The following is a 20,033-nucleotide window of genomic DNA, read 5'->3' as shown; positions in this document are numbered from 1 at the left end:
ATATACACTCACCTAAAGGATTATTAGGAACACCATACTAATACTGTGTTTGACCCCCTTTCGCCTTCAGAACTGCCTTAATTCTACGTGGCATTGATTCAACAAGGTGCTGAAAGCATTCTTTAGAAATGTTGGCCCATATTGATAGGATAGCATCTTGCAGTTGATGGACATTTGTGGGATGCACATCCAGGGCATGAAGCTCCCGTTCCACCACATCCCAAAGATGCTCTATTGGGTTGAGATCTGGTGACTGTGGGGGCCAGTTTAGTACAGTGAACTCATTGTCATGTTCAAGAAACCAATTTGAAATGATTCGACCTTTGTGACATGGTGCATTATCCTGCTGGAAGTAGCCATCAGAGGATGGGTACATGGTGGTCATAAAGGGATGGACATGGTCAGAAACAATGCTCAGGTAGGCCGTGGCATTTAAACGATGCCCAATTGGCACTAAGGGGCCTAAAGTATGCCAAGAAAACATCCCCCACACCATTACACCACCACCACCAGCCTGCACAGTGGTAACAAGGCATGATGGATCCATGTTCTCCTTCTGTTTACGCCAAATTCTGACTCTACCATCTGAATGTCTCAACAGAAATCGAGACTCATCAGACCAGGCAACATTTTTCCAGTCTTCAACTGTCCAATTTTGGTGAGCTTGTGCAAATTGTAGCCTCTTTTTCCTATTTGTAGTGGAGATGAGTGGTACCCGGTGGGGTCTTCTGCTGTTGTAGCCCATCCGCCTCAAGGTTGTACGTGTTGTGGCTTCACAAATGCTTTGCTGCATACCTCGGTTGTAACGAGTGGTTATTTCAGTCAAAGATGCTCTTCTATCAGCTTGAGTCAGTCGGCCCATTCTCCTCTGACCTCTAGCATCAACAAGGCATTTTCGCCCACAGGACTGCCGCATACTGGATGTTTTTCCCTTTTCACACCATTCTTTGTAAACCCTAGAAATGGTTGTGAAAATCCCAGTAACTGAGCAGATTGTGAAATACTCAGACCGGCCCGTCTGGCACCAACAACCATGCCACGCTCAAAATTGCTTAAATCACCTTTCTTTCCCATTCAGACATTCAGTTTGGAGTTCAGGAGATTATCTTGACCAGGACCACACCCCTAAATGCATTGAAGCAACTGCCATGTGATTTGTTGGTTAGATAATTGCATTAATGAGAAATTGAACAGGTGTTCCTAATAATCCTTTAGGTGAGTGTATATATATATATATATATATATATATATATATATATACACACATACACATATACATATATATATATATATATATATACACACACACACACAGTATTGTGCAAAAGTTTTAGCCAGGTGTGAAAAATTGCTGTAATGTAAGAATGCTTTCAAAAATAGACAGGTTAATAGATTATATTTATCAATTAACTAAATGCAAAGTGAGTGAACAGTAGACAAATCTAAATCAAATCAATATTTGGTGTGACCACCCTGTGCCTTCAAAACAGCGTCAATTCTTCTAGGTACACTTGCACACAGTTTTTGAAGGAACTCAGCAGGTAGGTTGGCCCAAACATCTTGGAGAACTAACCACAGTTCTTCTGTGGATTTAGGCAAACTCAGTTGCTTCTCTCTCGTCATGTAATCCCAGACAGACTCGATGATGTTGAGATCAGGGCTCTGTGGGGGCCATACCATCACTTCCAGGACTCCTTGTTCTTCTTTACACCGAAGATAGTTCTTACTGACTGTCACTGTATGTTTGGGATGCCTCCCTGATGGTATTGTATGATAGATAAGTATCTGCCTGTACTTCTCAGCATTGAGGAGACCATTAATTCTGACCAAATCCCCAACTCCATTTGCAGAAATGCAGCCCCGAACTTGCAAGGAACCTCCACCATGCTTCACTGTTGCCTGCAGACACTCATTCGTGTTCCGCTCTCCAGCCATCCGGTGAACAAACTGCCTTCTGCTACAGCCAAATATTTCAGATTTTGACTCATCAGTCCAGAGCCCCTGCTGCCATTTTTCTGCAGCCCAGTTCCTGTGTTTTCATGCATAGTTGAGTCACTTGGCCTTGTTGCCACGTCGGAGGTATTGCTTTTTGGCCGCAAGTCTTCCATGAAGGCCACTTCTGACCAGACTTCTCCGGACAGTAGATGGGTGTACCAGGGTCCCACTGTTTTCTGCCAATTCTGAGCTGATGGCACTGCCGGACATTTTCCATTTGCAAAGGGAAGTAAGCATGATGTGTCTTTCATCTGCTGCAGTAAGTTTCCTTGGCCGACCACTGCGTCTACCGTCCTCAACGTTGCCCGTTTCTTTGTGCTTCTTCAAAAGAGCTTGGACAGCACATCTGGAAACCCCTGTCTGCCTTGAAATGTCTGCCTGGGAGGGACCTTGCTGATGCAGTATAACTACCTTGTGTCTTGTTGCTGTGCTCAGTCTTGCCATGTTGTATGACTTTTGACAGTAAACTGTCTTCAGCAACCTCACCTTGTTAGCTGAGTTTGTCTGTTCCTCACCCAGTTTTATTCCTCCTACACAGCTGTTTCTGTGTCACTTAATGATTGTGTTTCAACCTACATATTGAATTGATGATCATTAGCACCTGTTTGGTTTAATCAAACACCTGACTATATGCCTACAAAATCCCTGACACTGTGCAAGTGTACCTAGAAGAATTGATGCTGTTTTGAAGGCACAGGCTGGTCACACCAAATATGGATTTGATTTAGATTTTTCTTCTGTTCACTCACTTTGCATTTAGTTAATTGATAAATATAATCTATTAACCTGTCTATTTTTGAAAGCATTCTTACATTACAGCAATTTTTCACACCTGGCTAAAACTTTTGCACAATACTGTATATATATATATATATATATATATATATATATATATATATATATATATATATATATATATACACTCACCTAAAGGATTATTAGGAACACCTGTTCAATTTCTCATTAATGCAATTATCTAACCAACCAATCACATGGCAGTTGCTTCAATGCATTTAGGGGTGTGGTCCTGGTCAAGACAATCTCCTGAACTCCAAACTGAATGTCTGAATGGGAAAGAAAGGTTATTTAAGCAATTTTGAGCGTGGCATGGTTGTTGGTGCCAGACGGGCCAGTCTGAGTATTTCACAATCTGCTCAGTTACTGGGATTTTCACGCACAACCATTTCTAGGGTTTACAAAGAATGGTGTGAAAAGGGAAAAACATCCAGTATGCGGCAGTCCTGTGGGCGAAAATGCCTTGTTGATGCTAGAGGTCAGAGGAGAATGGGCCGACTGATTCAAGCTGATAGAAGAGCAACTTTGACTGAAATAACCACTCGTTACAACCGAGGTATGCAGCAAAGCATTTGTGAAGCCACAACACGTACAACCTTGAGGCGGATGGGCTACAACAGCAGAAGACCCCACCGGGTACCACTCATCTCCACTACAAATAGGAAAAAGAGGCTACAATTTGCACAAGCTCACCAAAATTGGACAGTTGAAGATTGGAAAAATGTTGCCTGGTCTGATGAGTCTCGATTTCTGTTGAGACATTCAGATGGTAGAGTCAGAATTTGGCATAAACAGAATGAGAACATGGATCCATCATGCCTTGTTACCACTGTGCAGGCTGGTGGTGGTGGTGTAATGGTGTGGGGGATGTTTTCTTGGCACACTTTAGGCCCCTTAGTGCCAATTGGGCATCGTTTAAATGCCACGGCCTACCTGAGCATTGTTTCTGACCATGTCCATCCCTTTATGACCACCATGTACCCATCCTCTGATGGCTACTTCCAGCAGGATAATGCACCATGTCACAAAGGTCGAATCATTTCAAATTGGTTTCTTGAACATGACAATGAGTTCACTGTACTAAACTGGCCCCCACAGTCACCAGATCTCAACCCAATAGAGCATCTTTGGGATGTGGTGGAACGGGAGCTTCATGCCCTGGATGTGCATCCCACAAATGTCCATCAACTGCAAGATGCTATCCTATCAATATGGGCCAACATTTCTAAAGAATGCTTTCAGCACCTTGTTGAATCAATGCCACGTAGAATTAAGGCAGTTCTGAAGGCGAAAGGGGGTCAAACACAGTATTAGTATGGTGTTCCTAATAATCCTTTAGGTGAGTGTATATATAATATAACTTGTTAACAAAATGGCATCTAGACACTAAAGGGTGGAAATCAGATGGAAAATAGTTCCACCATGCCTGTTAGAAAAGAAGGAGTTTTACCATTGCTCTATTTTAACCTATTTACAGTCCCATACTATCACTATTTTTAGACTTTTAGAAATAAATAATATTATTCTCTAGACAATTTGCCTGCTGTGTGGTTGCAACAGTGTAATAATAAATTTAACAGCCTACTTGTTGCATGTTGGATTGGATTTTAATGACAGTTCTGTACGGGAGACTGTTCTTAAGTTTCATTTCTGCTCGTCCTGTGTCTTTATATCATAGCATGGACACGTGGTTTACAGGAAACGAAACTAGGTGGAGCTTGCCTGAGGTCCTTTTAAACATAAGCTGGGAGTGGGTCGGTGCCACTGTGTATTTTCTCTTGTCGTTGCTTTTTTTTTGCTGACTACAATTCAAGTGACAATGTATGAACTAGAAAAAGAAAACTTGAAGCAATTCAGCAGCTATATTGTGAAAATCCTGCGCCCGTCGTACATCAGACGTTTTCTGACCGAGTACCTGTCACCGGGTATGTACTGTGTTATTCCGCAGCCGTGTTTATTGTCACTGCTGTTCAACAGTAATGTTACTTTAACGTCCATACGCAGTGATCCTTTGCTTGCATTGAATGCTGACAAATGCTGTGAAACATTAGATTGCATATTTTAAATTACAGTGAGGGGAAAAAAGTATTTGATCCCCTGCTGATTCTGTACGTTTGCCCACTGACTGACAAATTTTAATGGTAGGTGTATTTTAACAGTGAGAGACAGAATAACAACAAAAAAATCCAGAAAAACGCATTTCAAAAAAGTTATAAATTGATTTGCATGTTAATGAGGGAAATAAGTATTTGACCCCTTCGACTTAGTACTTGGTGGCAAAACCTTTGTTGGCAATCACAGAGGTCAGACGTTTCTTGTAGTTGGGCACCAGGTTTGCACACATCTCAGGAGGGATTTTGTCCCACTCCTCTTTGCAGATCCTCTCCAAGTCATTAAGGTTTCCAGGCTGACGTTTGGCAACTCGAACCTTCAGCTCCCTCCACAGATCCTGACATCCTTGGACAGCTCTTTGGTCTTGGCCATGGTGGAGAGTTTGGAATCTGATTGATTGATTGCTTCTGTGGACAGGTGTCTTTTATACAGGTAACGAGCTGAGATTAGGAGCACTCCCTTTAAGAGAGTGCTCCTAATCTCAGCTCATTACCTGTATAAAAGACACCTGGGAGCCAGAAATCTTGCTGATTGATAGGGGATCAAAATGATGCGCACAAATGAACACCCCCCAAACCCCAAACATCCCATACTGTCCACTTTAATGTCCAGCGGGCTGCTTCACATAATGTTTTTGTCTTGAGACCATTGCTGAATTTAAATAAAGACATTGCATTGGCTTGTGTTTGTACAGATATGGTGGAGACAATTTTGTCTGAAGAAGTTAAATCTGTCACCAGTGCAACAGAAATGCTCATGCAGAATCTGATGGCACTAGATCAGCCAGGGTGGTTTATAGCTTTTGTGGACATCCTGAATGCAGAAGGTATGTTCCTGAATAAGAAAACGGTAACACTGGTTTTGTTTTTCATTTTAACACTTCCAGTCCATGTAGATATCTGCACAACATTTTCCTTTAGGTATGGAACCCGTTGCACCATCTTACCATCTTACCAGGTCACTGTCCTGTACAGCTAAGTACTGATGCCTCCGATTTTACTGACAGATGTCACTTTTTAACCCCCCCCCCCCCCCCCCCAAAAAAAAAAAACAACAAAAAAAACACCACCACCACCACCAACAGCCCACCTTTGGCTTACTCTAAAAGCAACTGGAGAACTCATTATGTGAAAAGCATAATTTATATCTTATTTTTTTAAATAAATGGTCACTGAAAAGCTTATTAAAATTTCATCAGGGATTCCAACTCTCACCAGAAGTTTTCTTATTTTAATTTTAAGGTTACACCGGGCTTTGTGAGGCTATTAAACAATGGGACTTCAAAACAATTGAGAGTATGGAACCTTTTAAACTGCTTTTAGAACGCATTGAACAATCCATCACCAAACAGATAAAACCCACAGAAATTATACCTCTTATGGGAGAGTGCCTCTTTGACCGTGAATATGAAGAGATAAGAGCGGTATGTGCTTTTTCATTTGAATTGCTTTCCAGTTGGAAATGTATCCATATAGAATCTTGTTTTGACTTATTTTTTCATACAGATACGTGGTAGTTGTCCAATTAAAATTCTTTAAGTATTTATTGAGAGGGGGAGATATGATCTATATGTAATTTTATTTTGCTAAAGCTGTACTGTGAAGAAAAAATCTAGACAATGTATTGGGGCTGTAGAAGAGTTCATAAAAAGGATGTTACATTCTTCATCTTATCCTGTCAAATATGGTCTAAGCATTTCCATACAGTGGTCATTGTGTTAAAAGATGCACGCTATTTTTATCACCATCACTGGGGGTGCAGTCAGGGTTGGACAAGGACAGCAAGTTATCCAGCTTTCTTTAAGTGTAAATGAAAAAGTGTTTGATTTTTAGGAGGATTGAAAGAGGGCATACTAACCAGAAATATCTGTAAACCAACAACAAATAATACGCGTGGCAGGCGAATCAAGTTTCAAACAATAATTCAAATAAAAGCACGTCAGATGAACAATTTCAGAAAAAGCATGCTCTTAAATAGTAGAGATGAATTTGTCTTCAACCTTTGTAAAATTGTGACTTGGTAAATGAGATAATGCTATTCCCCCCCCCCCAGGTGACTGATCGTAAGGGGAACATTGCTGGAGCTCAGAAACTGATTGAATTATTGAAAAGATCAGACAAATGCAACTGGTACAAGTCCTTGACATTGGCCCTGCAGAGTTGCAATTATCAGACTGCTCTGGATTTAATGGACCACGACACAGGTGGGGATTGTACACTGGAGTGTCTATAGTTGATGCCATTTTTTTTTTTTTTTTTTTTTTGCTAAATTCTGCTAAGTGAAGGGTCAGTTAATTTATGTTTTGGATGATATGCCAAAGATACTAATGAGAAAAGACTACAAAAGTAATAATGTTTTGGTTGTTAATAGATACTGAAGTAACACTTTGGGTTTGTATTATAGTGTGTTTTTTTTCTGGGGAATACTACATAACAATTTATTTAAGTTTGTAGGTCAGTGGCTAAAATGTCACTATTGGTATTCAATTACTTGTATTAGTTCATTGTGTTGCTTTGCATTGTGTTGGTGCTGTTAGTGGTTGAATTGTTTTGACATGTTGAGCTTTAATATAAATGAGAAGTATTAATCATCATTGTCATGGCATTTTTTATTTTCAGATAATGGAAAAGCAGTAGATGACAATCAAGTAAATGGCGATGAAGTAAATGGTTATGAAACTACTGTTCGCTTTGAGTTCAGAGAAGAGGCTGAAGTGGAAAATTTAAGTGAAAACCAAGCTTCAGGTATTTTACAATAAAGTGGAAACTTGAAACTATAAATTCAGCTCTGGAAAAAATTAAGAGACCAGTGCAATTTTTTCTTAAATCAGCATCTCTACATGTATGGCAGCGATTCCATTCCATTCATATTTTTATTTGGAATTTGGGAGAGATGTTGTCAGTAGTTTATAGAATAAAACAAAAATGTTCATTTTACCCAAATACATACCTATAAATAGTAAAACCAGAGAAACTGATCATTTTGCAGTGGTCTCTTATTTTTTTCCAGAGCTGTATATGACATGAGGCTGTAAATACACGTTATCAATAAGGCATTTGAAATAGACCTATATACCTTTAATAATAAAAAAAAAAAAATACAAAAAAAAAAAAAAAAAAAATATATATATATATATATATATTTTTTTTTTTTATGTAGTTCAGTCATTTGCAGTCCACAAAAATAATTATTTTATGTAAACATTTTAGCAGGCCTTAATTGACCGGATTAATACAGAAAGAGTAATACATTTTAAACTGATTATATATATATATTTCCTTTATACTACAGTCCAGCTTTACCTTTTAAATTATTCCCACAGGAGCCAGCAGTGAAGACAGTGATGGAATAAAGCTAAGAAATTATCAAAAAGAGCTCTGTATCTCCGCTTCTAGAGGCGAAAATACCATCATCTGTGCTCCAACAGGTACTTCCATTATAATTTCTGCAGAATACAGTCTTTACGTTTGTACCATAATGTGGAACCATTACACACTCCAATCACTTGCTGTTGTGGATTTAAATTAATTACTGTTTATAAGTACTCACCAATTTTCACCACATTACCTATTCAAAGGTAGCAAGTGTGAGATTATGCTGTTTTGTTTTTATGTTGAATTTATATGTAAATAGTATTAGCATTCCGGTTTGTAAATACTCCAGCTGGTTATGTATTCAATTTTAAATACATTACTGTATGCAAAATAATGTATTTTAGGCAAGGGATTAAATAGACAAATTAAAATGAATGTTCTAAAGGCAGTCAGATGTCTTCGGTTCCTTTCTGTGAGGGGATTCTATAATTGAAAGCATCTTTTTTTGTCCACTAAAATTAAATGTGTTTATGTTTTGTGTTTTTAGGCTGTGGGAAAACAATCGTAGCTCTTGCTATCTGTGAAAATCACCTGAGAAGTAGTCCTAGACAGAAACCCAAGATTGTCTTCATGGCCACAAAGGTGGATGTATATGAGCAGCAGCACAAATTGTTCCTAAAGCATTTCGGAGAGGGAAATGAGGACGTTCGGTAAGCAAATATCTTGTATGCTTAATTGTGCAATCAGTAATCGCGGTTGAGAGATAAGAATCCTATAATGGCATGAAAAGTCTTTAAAAACCTTTAAAAAATGATGACATTAATATCAAGTGTGTTACGCAGGGTTGCAGGTATCTGTGGTGAAATGGGAGATCATCTTCCTGTTGGAATGTATGTAGAAGAAAACGACATAATTGTGCTGACACCTCAGATTTTGGTGAATGCTCTGAAAAGTAAAGCGGTGCAATCACTATCCATCTTTACTCTAATGATATTTGATGAATGTCATAATACTACCGGAAAGCATCCCTACAATGTCCTTATGACCAACTACCTGGACTACAAAATGAGCAACAGGAATGCAGCCCTGCCACAGGTGAATATTCTTCTGTCAGGGTGATGTTTTGCTGCTTGTATCTGTTTATATACAGAGACCTGCTGACATACAATTAAAAATGCAAATGCCTTACGCTGTATGGCCCCTAATATATATATACTCATACCAGATTTGTCCTTTTAAGCTGTTATGATTAATTTCATTAAATAACTATGCTTTTACCTGAAGAAAGCGGTTTACGCTGAGCATTTATTTTTCAAAACATATTTTTTTTTCATCTTATTTCATCTTTCGTCTTATCTTGTCTGATAAGATCGTTGGCCTGACAGCTTCAGTTGGAATAGGCAATTTCAGGAATACAGAAGAGGCCACAAATAATATTTGTCAGTTATGTGCAAACCTGGATGTGAGAGTCATTTCAACTGTGCAGGAAAACGTGGAGGAACTCCGATCATTTGTACATAATCCTGAGAAAGGTAAGCATCTCTTTATGACACTAGGAGCACCTTAGTAAACACATAGATGGAGTCAATGCATGAGATGATCATGTTTGGCTTTTTGCCTGTTTTTGTTGATATCACAAACTTACATAGATCAGTATAATTGACTGCTTTTGTAGACAGACGTGGAGACTGTATCGCCAGCTCAGAGAAGGGTTATCGAGCAGAGGAATGATGCATTTGAATGGGTTAGTAAGGGGGTTATCACTGGAGTGGCGCTGCTCTTTGGACAGGCATTCAGTCTTCAATACTCAACAGTTCTAAACCATACAGAGAAAAAGAGTCTGATAGCTAGATAACTTTTCTTCTTTCTTAAGGACTAATGAATAACATTTTAATTTAAAAATATTATTTATACATCTCAGGCCTTACACAGTATGGTCCCTAATTTTGTATGATCTGGCTGTGTTATGTAAAAGCCATCCAAAGGTAGTTTGAACATTGTGACCTTATATAATTGTTTATTATTTTGTTCTTTGTTCCTTTATAGATTTCTTCCCAGTGGAAAAACAATCCAATGATCCCTTTCTTTCCATAATTAGCAAAATAATGTCTAACATTGAAGACTTGGCAACAACCGTATACAACATAGGTAAGCGTTGATAATATAATATGAAACCTTTAGTTTTGAAAAAACAAAAATGTGTCTTTTTATATTTTCTCTAAAAATGTGGTTGTTTGTGTTTACCATTTCTTAGAGTCTCTGTCGAACATTCAGACCAAAGATTATGGGACACAGAAGTATGAACAGTGGATTGTTGATGTGCAAAAGAAATGTCGAACACTGCACTTGAACGATAAAATGGAGGAGAGTCGTGTTTGCAGAGCCCTGTTCAATTACACTGAGCATCTAAGGGTATATTTATAATGATTTATATCTGCACTTAAACGTGAGCAGCAATTTTAGCTGTCAGGTTGAGAAGTGACACAAATTCATAAGATACTAAGGTGATAAACTCAGAGGAGCCTTCCAGTTCATACAGCCAAAGGCTCAGACGATAGGCTACATGTCAGTAGTTTGAAATGACTAGAATAAATTGCAAAAATCTGAATTGCTCATATTTAAAGGATGTAACAGACCTCCACTATAAATGCTGAGATGATGTAGGCCTACCTCCAAGTCAGCTTCCAGTAGAAATTGGCAGACATTTTATTAGTATTAGTTTTTTGGTTTGTTTCACAGGGTTTTTATTGAAAAAACAATGTTGTTCAGTATATAATTGTATCTCTTTTCTCAACAGAAATACAATGATGCTCTTATTATTAACGACGATGCGCGGACCAAGGATGCCCTGGATTACTTGGAAGCATTCTTTGAACAGGTCAGAAACGCCGGGTTTGATGAAACGGAACAGAAGTTAACAGCTTTCTTTGATGGTATGTATTTGAATGAAAGCAGCGTTTCTCTGTGGTCTTAATTCAATTAATTTAAATACTGTATGTATATGTTAGTTAATTTAAAGTATTTTCACAGTTTACTTTTAGGCACGCTTAACATACTTTTGGAAGAATTTTAGCCTTGCAGAACAGAAGACAGCAGACAGAACTACACAAAGAGATGTGGGTGTCTGGAATAACCGCCCTGGTCAAGTTGAGAGTGTTAAAAAATGTGATACTTGGATCTTTAAGTTACTAGCTACCAAACAAGCACAATTGGTTGACTGGCCCTTTCTCTTTTGTCAGCTTCCATATGTTCTAAATACGAACCTGCTTTTGTGTCTGGCAGCTGAGCACAAACATCTGATCAGCCTGTCCGGGAATGAACAGTTAGAGAACCCGAAGCTGAAGACCCTGAAGTACATCCTGGAGGAGGAGTACAGGAACAACAACCAAACCCGCACTGTGCTCTTCGTCAGGACTAGAGCCCTGGCAGACGTAAGGAATCAGACGTATCTTCTGAGAGGTCACTGTGGTGTCTTCGCTTGATCCGGCAAAATCCTAAAATCAGTTGTGGTGAAACTACTTCTTTATTCCAAGCATTACCAGGAATGAAGAATCAAGGATAATACAAAAATAAAATACACAACTTTTCCTTCCTTGTTGTTCCCACTATACAGGCTGTTATAGCAGACTGTTAACACCAATGATAAAAGTACAAACAGGAACTCAGGGTATTGAGATATTAATTGGGGTGTGACTAACAGTCTAAAATTAAAATTTGAATTATTTTTTTGTGGATAGGCCATGAAGAACTGGATTGAAGAGAGTGAGTCTCTGAAGTTCCTTAAACCTGGAGTGCTAATAGGTCGCGGAAAGCGCTCTCATCAAACAGGTCAGTGTGTGACACTGAGTTGTCATGTCATGAAACACAGACAGGAAGTTGAATGTTCATCTGGCATTATTTAACAGACGGATTTTCAGTGGGGTTCCTGTTAAGCTTTTTCATGTACATTCGACATTGCCCACAGAAGCCATTTATTTACATTACGGTTAATACCTTGAGGAAAGGAAGCCTATTGGAATCGGTGCTCATTTTCACCCTGATGGAGTTTCCCAGTATAGACATTACACAGGGAATAAGTCTTGGACTCATTCCAGCTCCTTCTTTTCTGACAAATGTGACCCCTTATTTTGAACAGGACAGGTCTCAACCGAGTTTCACACATGTGTCTCCTAATTGCACACTGCAACTTGGGATGTTATTGCTAAGTGCTTGTTTCAGCATGGCTCTGGGGTACATGATTCAGGTTGAACTGAGCTAGCGGACTAAATCTGTCCTTTATATATATTATATAAACAAAGGGTTTTATGATGAAATTTAGCATGGGTCTATTATCCAAACTAAATGTTTTTTGTTGTTTATAAATATTGCCAATTGACAATTAAACTCTCACTAATATAAATGCATTCCCTGTTTTTTATTTTCTTCTTAGGGATGACATTTACATCCAAGAAGGGGGTACTGGATTCATTTAAAAGTTCAGATCAAAGTAAAATACTGATCGCCACCTCAGTGGCAGAAGAAGGGATTGATATTCCCCAGTGTAATCTGGTGCTGATGTACGAGTATGTTGGCAATGTGGTCAGGATGGTTCAAGTCAGAGGTATGGAATTTAATACTGCACAATGATTTCTTAGCAAACTTAAAAGTAAGTTAAGTAGGTGTTAAAAGTGCTACATTGATTTCTTTGAATTTGAGTCCCTGTTTGCTTAATTTCAAGGTTCAACTACATTTCTATAGTATTGGTATAACACATCAGGCTTCTGCTCGAATGAGGGTCTTTAAACCAAAAGGAGCTGTTTTTATTAAAGTGTTTTGAATTGCACAATGTGTGTTAACTTTAGCTACAAATCTTTTGAGACCCATTTGAGAGATTGTGGAACTACTGAATAACTATGTTTTTTCTTTGCTTATTATAGTTTTGTTTAATCATGTGCCAGAGAGTAGCTAGGGTTTAGTCATAGCATAGCACAGAGGGCACTAGGTGGCATAGTTTAGCATTGGGACACTAAGGGAAAAAACCCTGTTGATGAGGTTCAGAAACGATGATAGATCATATACCTTCATTGTTGGCATGTACTTTTTTATACTTATATTTACTTTGGTAATATCTTAACTGTAAACCTATCAACCTATTATTTTCCATCTTCTGGTTGTAAGAAGAGCTGTAGGTTAATTGGAGTTAGAAAATATTGAACGTTTGCAGCCTACTAATCTTAAAATGTTGCCCTGTAAATATGATCTCCTTGATATCAGAAGATATCTGGGCTTTACCTGTTATACCAATGATACTCTTAACTGTCTTGTTTTATATAATGCAAGCTCTATAAATTTACTGAAAATAACCCCACTCAATTTATGTTTATTGAATGTAGAAGGGTATTTATTTAATTTTTATCAGATACATTTGTTTTGCCTTTCATAATTCAGTACACTGTTTTTTTCCTGTTATAGGTCGTGGAAGAGCACAAGGCAGCAAGTGTTTCTTTGTGTCCAGTACAAAAGATCGCATTGAGAAGGAGAAATTAAATATGTACCGTGAAAAAATTGTGAATGAAGCCATCATTGAATTACAGAATTCCAAGGACTCCATGGTTGCTAAGGTAGCTGTTGTGCATTATTTATAAGACTGAAAATAGTTCTTAATCATAAAACTCTAAAAATAAACAAGGAAAGTAGATATTGTTATTCAATTATGTACTTTCTGCATGACCTGAAACTCCCCGTTTATGCTCTCGGCCTCTCGATTCACATGCCAGGATTTAGTGCTGTAAGAACATCAGACTAATGCCCTCTCCTATGATTTTAGCCTACACTCACCCAGTCTCACTCTATGGCAGGTTCAGCTACAGACTTGTACCCCTTTTCCACTGGCATATCCGACCTGATCCGGAACCAGGCTGGTGCGGTGTGCCACGTAACCCAATTTTGTCAAGCCGACCCTGAACCAGGCCAGGGGGAGGAGTTAACTGAACTCATCATCATGTACCATCAGTCTACACTAAAACTAGGTTTAAATATCATCATCCCTGAATTTCGCCATCTCGCACTTACGTCAGCAGCATTGCACTGAGCAGCGCGAGGGAGGGGCCCCAGAGCTTCATTCTGCAGTCAGTGCTTGTATCGAAATCATCTCTCTGCTCTTAATAATAACTGTTTTTTTACGGTTAATTGAACTGTTTACCATTTACTCATGAATTTTCACAATGGTTTCGAATAGGGATGCTTCAATATTGTCTCAACTGACGTCGCCGGTCTATGAACCAATTATGATGTAACTTTGGGGGAATACTGTACATTACAAATGCTTAATACATAAATAAAATACCTTGCAAATACTTAACAAACTACTACTGCTATTTATATACTGGTATAAAATCATACGAAAAGAATTTGTTACCAGTCGTTTCGAGCAATGCCCCTTCTTCATCTGTAAATTAGGTCTTTAACCTCCAACATCCGGTGACTTTTTTTCTAACTTGTTCTCTCGCCTCTCTTGATAAATACAATTATTTATTTATAACAGTAAAATTTGATAGTTTTTTAATTACAAATTAAAACAAGGTAACAAGGTTTAATCCAAAAATGTGCATGGTGCAACACTGCTTTTGAAATAGGTAAACTTGTGACGTCATTGACCTCAGCTCGGGTCGAGCAGTGGAAAAAGACCCGACCCGCGCCAGGCTAGCAAAGCTATAACAGGCACATCAGAAGCAATATAGTCCTAATTTTCAAGATACTCTTGAACTAGAAATGAATCCAATACTCTAGTAAACAGGAGTAACAATGAGTAATAATGCTACCTTAAGCAATAAAGCCGACAAAAAGCAAACAAGATTTCCAAGATCAAGTTAAACTAGTTAATCTGTAACATGGATACATTGACTTTTTATATTTTAATTTGTGTTTACTTGGAAGAAAATCCCATTGTAGAGCTGTTGTTGGTGAAACCATAAAAAAATACACTTGGTTTCAGTCTTAATCGATTGATATTGTGAGATTGATACACCACTGCCTTATTGTAATGTACCTTTTTAGTATTTTATAACTGAAGTATAATTTAGTATAGTTTAAATAGATGTTCTTGACTAAATGCATTGCCTCTGGCTTTAGGATTTTAAATGTAATTTTGTTTTGTATGTTGCACTGTTCTACCTACCACAGTAGAACAGGTTATGAGGTATAACAATAGATGTGCTCTTCACTTTTCACACCCTGTAATTTAGTCATGGTCCTTAACCAGTTATAATTAATATTAATACTTGCAATGTGTTTATTTTCTGAGAAAAGTGTTAAGAGTACCCACTTAGCAGCTGTTTAGCATCAGACCCCTTTTGCGTTTCTTTTACTGGAAAGTTCCCTGTGCGTTGGGAATGTAATCATGCAAACGTGTTCAAAGATCGTTTTAAAATTGCCAATATTTTTGCTTACAGCAGTGTCTACTACAGTGTTGTCTTTTGTACGAAAGTTACTCAATAACATTTTATAACTGAAGTTTGATAGGTCATATATTCATCATAATGAAGGATTAATTGTATTACAAGTAGATGTTGTATAGAACTTTCTAATATCTTAATTGTTACTGCGGTTACATTATCTGACTTTTGAATGTTGTCTCCAAGTTCTTTTATCTGCAACGGAAGGTGGCATGTTTTGTCATGCAGTTCAATAAATTCACGTGCGAGAACTGAACATCCAACATGCCTGAAGGGTTTTGTAATATAGTTACTTAATAGTCATGGACAAAAGCAGTCACGAATTATATAAATATACACAGGAAAACTGAATTCATGTGTTACTGCATTGATTTAAAAAAAAGTGTATAGACCTAATTCTTTTTAAAATGTAGTGTGCAAGAATCTCTCAGCTGTGCAGTAGACAAAGCTTTGTTTTGTAGTAAAAAGGAATATTTGGTGGAGAAATCTATTACAATTTACAAATATTTTTTTCTTATTTACACTCAATTCTAGATTGATACTTATCAAAGAGAAGACAAAAGGAGACGGGATTACATGAATTCAGCCCCACAAAGGCCATTAACAGATGCCAGCTTTGAACTCCTTTGCTCAAAATGCAAGACCTCAGCTTGTTTTACTGATGATATTAGAGTACTGCAGGTGAGACATGACAATAGTTTTCATGTTTTACAAGTGTTTAAATCAGCAGCAGAAGGTGGTACAGGGATTTATTCTCTCTTCTGTGTTGTTCCTATAGCAAAATAGTTATAGCACTAAAAATAATGAATACTCATGTAACATGTATATGTAATGACATGTAATGTACATTTAGACATATGTAACCTGAACCATACAACATCACTGGTTATTAATATATTTGGAATGCTCACTTTCTGCAAATGAAAAGCTACATTGGAAAGTCCTGTTAAATTCACTCAGACCCAAGGAAAACAAAACAGATAAACATCTTCTAGAAAGTAGAGGAATTCTTAGTTTTCAAAAGACTTATGGTGTCATTAATATTGTGTATAGAAATCATTGCTCGGCCTGGTTGTCTAAGTATTTCTTCAGAAAGTCTGGACAAAGTATATTTATGAAAGTTGAATCCCTGTAAACATGATTTTTGTGTCAGAACCTCTGCAAATCTACCATACACTTAATCAACTTAATTTTCAAACATAAGGCTTATCATAATTCTGTTTGGACCAGAAAGGGGATTCACAACTCCATAAATGTACAGATCTTTTTGATTTGTTACATCCTTCTCTTTGATAATTGAGTTATGTCCAAGCTTAACTTCATCAGTAATGTAACATTGTCTGATTGGTTAAACATTTGCTATTCAGATTTCTAACAGAACAGTTAAAGACAAAACATGTTTTGCATGTGGGCAAACGTCACAGCCATTCATTATAATAAAAAAATAGAGAATGGGTAAAACTACATAAGTAAGACTCCTCCGCTTCATTCTCGTGAGTTCCATCTTGATGACTACACTTTTCCCAGTGGACCACAACCTTGTTATGGAATCTGTCATCCATTATGTAGCTTGTCAGGTCACAGATGTTTGCTTAATATTCTAATAGAAAGCCGTCTGATTATTTCAGCAAAATGTATTAATTGAATTTACTGTATTTTGTACATTTATATTTACTAACTTCCTTAATTATTCATGTTGCTTTTCTCTAGGATTCGCACCATATTGTTCTGGATAAAACCATCTTTGAGCGTTTCATCCAAAAGCCCCATGAAAAACCTAAGAACTATGGTGGGTTCAAGAAGAAGATGAAGATGTTTTGCAAGAAGTGTTCGCATGACTGGGGGATAATTGCCTCTTATATGAGCATTGATGATCTGCCAGTCATCAAAATAGACAGCTTTGTGGCTTTGAACTGTGTGACCAGAAAGCAACAGTATTTCAGAAGGTGGAGAGATGTCACATTTACTATGAAAACATTCGATATTACAGAAATATCTCCTTGCTGAATAATTTCAAAAATAATTTGCCATTTTGAATGTTACAATGATGATTAATGTACAACTTTGATTACTAAAGCTCCTGTGCATATTTTAATTAAATAAATGTGCACACAATGATACACATTCACAGAAGACTGCTGTTATATTCACATCTGAAACCATTATTGTGAGCAGTTAATGTTCATAGCACTAACAAATTATGGGTTTATGGCAAAGCAAAACTTATTTGATACTTGCTTTAAAATTCACTTCACTCAATTAAGCATTATATAAACTATACTTGCCTCATGTCTTATCTTGTTATATTTTTAAATTGACGTACTGTAAAAATAGTTTTTACTATAACAATATAGTAACACTTACATAAATGATAATGTAGAAATGCACTATAATTTAATTTAATTTTGAATTTTCTAATATCTTTAAATGCAACAGTGTAACAACATATAATATGCACTTATATTAATGTATTACTATTAAATAAATGCATATTTCGTTGTTGTTTTCTTTAAGAATCTGAATACATTAAGGCATTGAACTTTGTCTTGTTTGATCAGTTAAAAATTTAGAACTTTCATGTAATTTGATTGTACCATACCTATTATTTGTGATGTGACAAAGGCTATTTTTGTTACCTTCATGTCACTGGAAGGCAAAACATGGGAAGTCCTTATGTGTGCAGACTTCTTTAATACTGTAAAAGCAATATGTACTTTTTCAGTGACCATCATAAATTAATCTCTGCTTAATCTCTCATCTCTTATGACTTCCTTTAGCGTTGTATTTAAATATATAATGTGGAATCTTGCATATTATTGAAAATGAAATACAATGTGAACAAATGTGATGCTGAAATGTTTATTTCTGGTTCAAATCTGTACAGTGGTCTTCCTTGTTGTTTTATACTACACAATAATATTACATACACTCACCTAAAGGATTATTAGGAACACCATACTAATACTGTGTTTGACCCCCTTTCACCTTCAGAACTGCCTTAATTCTACGTGGCATTGATTCAACAAGGTGCTGAAAGCATTCTTTAGAAATGTTGGCCCATATTGATAGGATAGCATCTTGCAGTTGATGGAGATTTGTGGGATGCACATCCAGGGCACGAAGCTCCCGTTCCACCACATCCCAAAGATGCTCTATTGGGTTGAGATCTGGTGACTGTGGGGGCCAGTTTAGTACAGTGAACTCATTGTCATGTTCAAGAAACCAATTTGAAATGATTCGACCTTTGTGACATGGTGCATTATCCTGCTGGAAGTAGCCATCAGAGGATGGGTACATGGTGGTCATAAAGGGATGGACATGGTCAGAAACAATGCTCAGGTAGGCCGTGGCATTTAAACGATGCCCAATTGGCACTAAGGGGCCTAGAGTGTGCCAAGAAAACATCCCCCACACCATTACACCACCACCACCAGCCTGCACAGTGGTAACAAGGCATGATGGATCCATGTTCTCATTCTGTTTACGCCAAATTCTGACTCTACCATCTGAATGTCTCAACAGAAATCGAGACTCATCAGACCAGGCAACATTTTTCCAGTCTTCAACTGTCCAATTTTGGTGAGCTTGTGCAAATTGTAGCCTCTTTTTCCTATTTGTAGTGGAGATGAGTGGTACCCTCAAGGTTGTACGTGTTGTGGCTTCACAAATGCTTTGCTGCATACCTCGGTTGTAACGAGTGGTTATTTCAGTCAAAGTTGCTCTTCTATCAGCTTGAATCAGTCGGCCCATTCTCCTCTGACCTCTAGCATCAACAAGGCATTTTCGCCCACAGGACGGCCGCATACTGGATGTTTTTCCCTTTTCACACCATTCTTTGTAAACCCTAGAAATGGTTGTGCGTGAAAATCCCAGTAACTGAGCAGATTGTGAAATACTCAGACCGGCCCGTCTGGCACCAACAACCATGCCACGCTCAAAATGGCTTAAATCACATTTCTTTCCCATTCAGACATTCAGTTTGGAGTTCAGGAGATTGTCTTGACCAGGACCACACCCCTAAATGCATTGAAGCAACTGCCATGTGATTGGTTGGTTAGATAATTGCATTAATGAGAAATTGAACAGGTGTTCCTAATAATCCTTTAGGTGAGTGTATTTTCCACTGAGCAATCACTGCCGTACTGTAAAATGTCAGCATAATTCAGTGTATTTTTATATTTTATATTCTTCTTTGCTTACATTTCTTGTTTTTATTAAACATAATTTCCTGTGTGCATTTTTGAAAGATAGACTAGATCAATTCATCTTTTTATCTCTGGTTGTGAAATATTATATAAAGAGAAAAGTGATACTGGTAGTATCAAGTCTTTTTCATGTTTTCAACAACAGACCAGGCCTAAACAAAGGTCTATAATCTTTGAGG

At 37.5% G+C, this 20,033-nt stretch overlaps 1 protein-coding gene across 2 annotated transcripts; it reads left to right on the top strand.

Annotated features, from left to right (window-relative positions):
• Nucleotides 1-4,512: 4,512 nt before the first annotated feature.
• rigi (RNA sensor RIG-I) lies at nt 4,513-18,528 on the top strand. Of its 2 annotated transcripts, XM_066720339.1 has the most exons (18): nt 4,513-4,715; nt 5,597-5,728; nt 6,144-6,325; nt 6,955-7,105; nt 7,521-7,646; nt 8,225-8,329; nt 8,764-8,926; nt 9,059-9,311; nt 9,586-9,748; nt 10,263-10,364; nt 10,471-10,628; nt 11,014-11,149; nt 11,499-11,647; nt 11,954-12,044; nt 12,646-12,816; nt 13,668-13,816; nt 16,184-16,330; nt 17,360-18,528. In XM_066720339.1, exons 1-18 carry the CDS (start codon nt 4,610-4,612, stop codon nt 17,654-17,656), a joined length of 2,781 nt encoding a protein of 926 aa, XP_066576436.1. In that variant the 5' UTR covers nt 4,513-4,609; the 3' UTR covers nt 17,657-18,528. The 2 variants fall into 2 exon arrangements, with proteins under 2 accessions (XP_066576436.1, XP_066576437.1); XM_066720340.1 differs by lacking the exons at nt 4,513-4,715; nt 6,144-6,325 and having other exon boundaries at nt 5,640-5,728.
• Nucleotides 18,529-20,033: the final 1,505 nt, after the last annotated feature.

This window comes from Amia ocellicauda, chromosome 13 (assembly GCF_036373705.1).
Source record: "Amia ocellicauda isolate fAmiCal2 chromosome 13, fAmiCal2.hap1, whole genome shotgun sequence".
NCBI classification, from domain to species: Eukaryota; Metazoa; Chordata; class Actinopteri; order Amiiformes; family Amiidae; genus Amia; species Amia ocellicauda.
This window is presented reverse-complemented; position numbering and strand designations above follow the sequence as displayed.